General features: G+C 49.2%; 1 protein-coding gene across 1 annotated transcript; it reads right to left on the bottom strand.

The window, feature by feature from the left end:
• Positions 1 to 2,839: 2,839 nt before the first annotated feature.
• On the bottom strand, positions 2,840 to 7,012 carry DKKL1 (dickkopf like acrosomal protein 1). The gene is made up of 5 exons (XM_032326177.1): positions 6,824 to 7,012; positions 6,386 to 6,560; positions 5,715 to 5,855; positions 5,500 to 5,592; positions 2,840 to 3,240 (listed from the first exon to the last, which is right to left on the bottom strand). Exons 2-5 carry the CDS (start codon positions 6,539 to 6,541, stop codon positions 2,929 to 2,931), a joined length of 702 nt encoding a protein of 233 aa, XP_032182068.1. The 5' UTR covers positions 6,542 to 6,560; positions 6,824 to 7,012; the 3' UTR covers positions 2,840 to 2,928.
• Between the last annotated feature and the right edge of the window lie 65 nt (positions 7,013 to 7,077).

The raw sequence follows: 7,077 nt of genomic DNA, 5'->3' as shown, positions 1-7,077 counted from the left end.
GCTTCTCTAAAATGGGAACAAATAGTACCCATCTAAAGGGGTCTTGAGAGTTCAATAAGAATGTTTGCCAAGTGTTTTCTAAGCACAGGCTGTCTAGTGGTGGACTCCTTGACTTTATTAGTATAGGTTCATTGTGTTTATTTCTTCAGTATTTATCCCTTCCCCCTTCCCTCCCTTTCTACCTTTTTGAGGTGTGGATAATTTTGTAAGACCTAACAATTAAAAAAAAATTATAGTTGTAACATACATAAAGTGCTAAATCTTAAGTTATAGCTCAATTAAATCTGTATAGAGTAGGGCGCTTGGGTGGCTCAGTCGGTTAAGCATCTGACTTCTGCTCAGGTCATGATCACAGGGTCCTGGGATGAGCCCTACGATAGGCTCCATGCTCAGCAGGGAGTCTGCTTCTCCTTCTCCCTCTGTCCTTCTCACTGCATGTGTGCTTTCTCCTTCTCTTAGATAAATATTAAAAAAAAATTTGTATAGTGCAGTACATTAATGGAACCACCCACATAAAACAAGAGAGCACTGTCCACAACCCAGAAGCCTTAGTCACATTTTCCCCTAAGCATTACCTTCCAAAGGTAACCACTTTGGATTATGGTTTCTTTTTTTTTTTTTTTTTTAAAGATTTTATTTATTTATTTGACAGACAGAGATCACAAGTAGGCAGAGAGGCAGGCAGAGAGAGAGAGAGGAGGAAGCAGGCTCCCTGCTGAGCAGAGAGCCCGATGCGGGACTCGATCCCGGGACCCCGAGATCATGACCTGAGCTGAAGGCAGCGGCTTAACCCACTGAGCCACCCAGGCGCCCTGGATTATGGTTTCTTTTGCTGAACATTATGTTTATGAGATTCATCGAATAGCAGTGGGCTATTCTTTTCACTGCTATATAATATTCCAGTGATGAATATGCCACAATTTTACCATTTCGCTTGATGGGCATTGGGTTGTTCCTGCCTCCTGGTGATTATGAGTATTGTTGCTTTGAATTATTTATTTAGATCTTCTTTAATCAGTTTCAGTAATGTTTCATAGTCTTCTGTTGAGAGACCTGGCAAATCTTTTGTTAGGCTTATTTCTAGGTATTTTATTTTTTTTTATGCCAACATGAATCATATTTTTAAAAATTTCATTTGGACTTTTTTGTTCTAAATGTTTAGGGGTATAATTGATTTTTTTAAAAAAGATTTTATTTAACAGAGAGAGAGAGACAGTGAGAGAGGGAACACAAGCAGGGGGGATGGGAGGGGGAGAAGCAGGTTTCCCGTTGAGCAGGGAGCCTGACGCAGGCCTCAATCCCAGGACCCTGGGATCATGACCTGAGCTGAAGGCAGATGCTTAACCAACTGAGCCACCCAGGCATCCCCAAACCTAAATTTTCAAAAGAAAGTTCACTTTTATTTATGCCCATGCATTTCTAAGTTCTTGAGTGCGTTGGGTCTGTCGGTGGGGTGATCTGACCCTGAGCCTGGGCTTCAAGGGAGAAAACTCATGTCATGTCTATATCCCTCAGAGGACTCAGCACCAAGAGGATCCTGATGTGTCTTCTTCTTTTTTTTTTTTTTTAAAGATTTTTGTCAGAGTGACAGAGAGAATACAGGCAGGCAGAGTGGCAGGCGGAGGCAGAGGGAGAAGCAGGCTCCCCGAGGAGCAAGGAGCCCGAAGTGGAACTTGATCCCAGGATGCTGGGATCATGACCTGAGCCAAAGGCAGATGCTTAACCGACTGAGCCACCCAGGCATCCCCTGATGTGTCTACTTCATGAGAGGTCTTGTCTCAGGGAACAGGAGACATGGTGGGCATGGGGACAAAGTGGACAGGGCACCCAAGACAGGGTCTGTGAACTTCTAGGTTTGGCTGAGGATCAGGCCTGGCTGACAAAGTTGGTGTGTCAGGAGTTGGGCATGGAGGGACAGACAGAGGGACAAACGGAGAGACAAACAGCAAGTTGAAGATGGAGTCAGCTTGTAAGTCAAGAGTCAGGGAATGTTGGGGCACCTGGGTGGCTCACTGGGTTAAACCTCTGTCTTTGGCTCACATTGTGATTCCAGGGTCCTGGGATTGAGCCCCGAATTGGGCTCTCTGCTTGGGGGGAGCCTGCTTCCCCCCTCTCTCTGCCTGCCTCTCTGCCTACTTGAGATCTCTGTCAAATAAATAAAATCTTAAAAAAAAAAAAGTCAGGGGATGAAAAGATAAAAATAAGAGTGTGCAGAGATGCCCTGGGGGCTCAGTTGGTTATGCGCCCACCTTGGATTTAGGGCATTGATCCCAGAGTGCTGGGATCAAGTCCCACATCAGGATCCTTGCTCAGGGGGAAGCCTGTGTCTCCCCCTGGTTATGCTTTTTCACTGACAAAAAAAAAAAAAAAAAAAAAAAGCAGATTCTTCCTGCATCTTTCAGCTAAGAACCCAGCAGGCCAACCCCTTGATTTTGACCTTGGAGACCCTGTGCAGAGGACCAGCTGAGGCATTCTGGATTTCTGACTTGTAGATCTGCCAGGAGAACACATACGCATTCTCTGCTGGTTTGTGATCACTCGTTGGGGCAGGGATAGGAAACAAATACAGACATTGGGGACAGGAGAAATACAGACATTGGGAACAGGAGGACAGATAGGACTGGAGGTGATGAGGTCGGCAACTGAGGGGATGGGTGGGGCTGGAGGTGACAAAAGTTGGTCGATGAGCAGGCAGACGTCTGAGTGAGAAAACTGAACCTGGAGACCTTGGCAAGAGCCAGTAGCACAATCAGATGTTATTCTTAAGGCTGGGATTGAGGGGGGGACTTGCCATGACCCAGTCAGCTGAGGCCTGGGGACAGATCCTGAAAGGAGAAAGTGCTGCTAGATGTAAGAACTTTATTTCTATATGGTGCTTGGGGTGGGGTCTGGTGGGGGGTACATGCGGGTGTTCCCCTGATCCCACCCCTATAGCTGCTGGGAGGGCCTGAGGATGTACAGGAAGTGGGTCTTCCGGGCAGGCAGCCTTGAGTGGGAGGAGCCCTGGGTCCCCTCTTCGAGGCTGTCCTCGTGGGTCCCCTCTCGGAGCCCGTCCCGGATGGCCTGCAAGCGGTGTCGCTTCTCGCTGAGCCAGTGGGTGCCCTCCTGAACATCCTGGTGGGACCTCCGCCTTGGCAGCTTCATGATCCAGAATGCCACTCGGGGATGGGGTTCTGGGTGGAAGCTGTCGATGGCTTTTGGGAGTGGCACCAAGGCCTCCTTCTCCTCTATCTTGGGTACCTGGGGAGGAGGGACAGAGAGGTCTCAAACTCCAAATGACAATCCCAAGATGCTACCTCCTCACTGGCATACTCTGCCCAATTTGCCGCGGACAGGGCAGTTTTGGAGTTTAAAGCTCATTTTGTGGTTTACAAAGCACGGGGCTTACAAGTGTATTAGAATAAAAAATACTGAGATTTATAGAATACTCTGGGATTGAAAGCACATTTCCGAGGTTTCAAAGCGTTTTAGGATTAAACATACTCTGAGGTTTAGAAAGCAATTGGAAATGTGCAAATCACTTTGGGATTAAAAGCTCCTGGCTTTCCTAATGCATGACTACAGTTGCAACATGGGATCCTCAGTCAAATCCTGGATCAAAAACCAAATCAGCTCTTAGGGACAGCTTTTGGTCCTTCTTTTGGGACATTTGAGTACGGACTGAATGTCTGTTTGGTCCTTGCTACTCAAAGTGTTGGCTGTGGGCCAGCAGCATTAGCAACATTTGAGAACTACTGAATGAGAACTACATCCAGAACTACTGATGAGAGGCAGCATTTTTCTGAGTCCTGTAGAAGATTGTTACGGGCTGAATTTTGTCTCCACGCCCCCACCCTCATTCGTATGGTGAACTCCTAATTCCCAGTACCTCAGAACGTGATCTTACTTGGAAACAGGGTCACTGCAGACTTCGTTAGGACAAGGTCATTAGGATGAGCCAAATCTAATGCAACCAGTATCCTTATGTCAAGGGCAAAATTTGGACATAGAGGAGACAAGGCCATGAAAGATGAAGGCAGGGTTGGGGGTGTGGGGAGCGCTTCTGCATTTCAAGGAATGTCAAAGATTTTCTGCAGACCACCAGAGGCTAGGGGAGAGGCGTGGAACGGATTCTTCGTCACAGCCTCAGAAAGAACGAACCCTCGTGACACCTTGACCTTTAATACCTTGAATGCCTCCAGAACTGGGAAGCAGCATTTCTGTTGTTTCAGCCGCCCAATCTGTTCTACTGTTCTACTTTGTTCTCTATTAGTTTGCTAGGCAGCCCTAGCAAACTGATAGAGATAATGGTGTGATTTTCAATGTTACATTTCTCGGGTTTAAAAATGGTACCATGGTGGGGCACCTGGGTGGCTCAGTGGGTTAAAGCCTCTGCCTTTAGCTCAGGTCATGATCCCAGGGTCCTGAGATCCTGCATCGGGCTCTCTCCTCAGCAGGGAGCCTGCTTCCCTTCCTCTCTCTCTGCCTGCCTCTCTGCCTACTTGTGACCTCTGTCTGTCAAATAAATAAATACAATCTTTTAAAAAAAATGGTACCATGGTCGTGTGGGAGAATGCATTATTCTTTGGAGATACCCACTGAAAGATTTAAGGGTGGAGTGTCGTGATGTCCGTAATTTACTGTCACAGAGTTCAAAAGTGAAACAGTAAAGAAAAAGTAAATGTGGTAAAATGTTCACAAGTGGTGTATCTAGGCCGGTCGTTCTCAACGGAAGTCTGGAGATGGTTTTGGTTGTCACAACTGGTGGGGGAGGGGGCGCGACTTCCATCTGGTGGGTAGAGGTAGTGTTGCTTATAAACATCCTGCTGGGCATAGGACAGCCCCTACAACCAAAGATTATCCAGCCCCAAATGCCAATGGTGCCAAGGTTAAGAAATCTTGCTCTATGGAAAAGGGAATACAGGTTTACTGCATTATGTCTTTTTTCAACTCTTCTGTTGATTGGGAAATTTAAAAATAAAAACCTGGGGGGGAATGTAGAAGACCCTTATGGGTTTGCCAAGTGCTTGGGGGTTCTTAAAACATTTTAGGATAAGAAAATAAGCACTTTGTGGCTAGAATCTCCCTTAAGAAGTTTATAAAGGTGAGCAACGCAAAGCATTTGGGGTTCATCAAACACTCTGGAATGAAAGATCACATTTTGAAGTTTATGAGAGAGAGATCTGCCTAGCCCTTTGGGACAGATTAAAAAATACTTGGAGGTTTGCAGAGTACTTTGAGATAAAAACACATTTTGGGGTTTACAAGGGTGAGGATTACCCGGCATGCAGAATTAAAGGCACTTCTTGGTTTACAGAACTCTCTGGGGTTTACGAAGTGAGTGGGAAATATACTGAGGTTGTAAACCTCATTTCTGAGAGCTCGTTGGTCCCTTTGACAGATGATAAAACTGAGGCTCAGGGAGAGAAGGTACTGAGCAGTTGGAATGGGAGTGTCATCTTCTCCTAGACTGCAGAAAATGTTTGGGCTTGGACGTTTTTGTCAGGGGCATGTCCTAACCTTCCAGTCACCCTCCAAACTCCCCTCTCCTGGCTCGATGGATGCCACCACCTGCTCAGAGATCAGCACCTCTCCTGTCTTGTTGTCTGTCACCTGTGAGAACAGGAGGAGAGAGTGAGAGCAAAACTGCTTCCTGCCTCTGCCCTCCTCCCCACTGATACTGCAGCATGAGGGATTGTGGGGAGACTCCAGGAGGGACTTCCTGGCACAGGCACCTTGTCAATCTGGAGGTGGCTAGAGAGCGTGTTGTTCCCCAGCCGGTGCTCCTGGTTCTCTTCTTGGTGGTAGTTCCTGGGGAGGCCCCGGAAGTCCATGGGGGCAGAGAAGAAGCTGTCCATGCCCCGCAACAAGTCATCCTTGGGCCAGAGGAGGGACCATTGATCTGCTGGGCCTCAAGACTCCCCAGTAAAGCTGCAGCCCTACCAGGATGTCCTTGAGACCTTGCCCCACATACCACCCAGCTCCTTCTCTCTCTGTCCTCTGACCCTTAGTGCCTAACTAGGTCACCTTCTGCCCCATCACCCACCTGTCCTGGGCTCTGTCTCATTACCTTCCTATTTTTGCTCCCTCCTCCCCGCCCTCATCCCACTGTCTCTGTGGCCCCATCCCCTTCTCCTTCTGAGTCTCTCTCTCCATCAGTCTTTGTCTCTGTCCCATCTCCCTCTCTGTTTGATTTCCTCCCTCTTTTCCTATCCCTCGGTCTTCCTGTCACTCTCTATTGATCTCTCTTGGTCCCTTTGACTCCTTCTCTTCCCGCCTGTCCTCTGCCTGGACTCAACCCGTCTTCCATTCGGTCTCTCCGGACCCCTTCCATCCCTCAGTCCCCATCTGCCCCCGTCCCTCTCCTCTTTACCTCTTCTTACCCCCAACCCTTGCCATTGCTCACTTTCAGGAACAGCCGGGTGAAGCCTTGGATTAGGCTCTGGAGGCCTAGAAAACCTGAGGAGCTCTCCTGGGCATCAGCATCGCGGATCGGGGCTGCAGTGGAGGGGGGCACCAGGGCAGAGGGGACCAGCAGCAGCAGGACCAGAGGTTGCCACATTGCGGGGCGGGCCGGGAGGCTGTGGCAGCGGTAGGGGGTCAGAGTCCCCGCCCCTAAATGGTCACTCCCCCACCCAAGACAAGCATTGCTTTCCCATCATCCTTGGCCCCAGCAATTCCTCACACCCCGCCCACAGCCCCTCTTCCGTCCTTCTGTCCCCTACCTCCTCCATCGCGTCAGGCCCCGCCCCTCCACCCAGGCTCTGCTCCTCAGGGTGCTGCCTCACAAACGGATCTCATTCCTCTTCTTCGCCCACATTCATACCCAGATCTCATTCCTCACCTTCTCCCACGCCCCGCCCCTTCTCCTGGGTCCCGCCTTATGTTAGACCACAGTCCGGTCACCGGACTCAGACTCCGGCCGTCGGCCCACGGACTGTTAAATCCAAACAGTTCTGGCCTCGAGCCCAGGCGGGATACCTGGAGCGTTGGGTGAGCTCCGCGAGCTTTAGCCTCGCCCCAATTATCTGACCACGCCCTATCTGCTGACCTCACTCAAGAGCCAGGTCCTCTATTGGGTGGTCACGCCCTATGACC

This window comes from Mustela erminea, chromosome 19, assembly GCF_009829155.1.
Source record: "Mustela erminea isolate mMusErm1 chromosome 19, mMusErm1.Pri, whole genome shotgun sequence".
Lineage (NCBI taxonomy): Eukaryota > Metazoa > Chordata > Mammalia > Carnivora > Mustelidae > Mustela > Mustela erminea.
The sequence above is the reverse complement of the archived record's forward strand: the minus strand, read 5'-3'. Positions and strand labels throughout refer to the sequence as shown.

Coding starts and splice junctions, on each gene's coding strand:
- DKKL1 (XM_032326177.1), bottom strand. CDS start 6,541: ATGTGGCAACCTCTGGTCCTGCTGCTGCTGGTCCCCTCTGCCCTGGTG. Junction 5,856..6,385: donor TCACCCGGCTGTTCCTGAAA/GTGAGCAATGGC, acceptor CTCTGGCCCAAG/GATGACTTGTTGCGGGGCAT. Junction 5,593..5,714: donor GCCACCTCCAGATTGACAAG/GTGCCTGTGCCA, acceptor CTGTTCTCACAG/GTGACAGACAACAAGACAGG.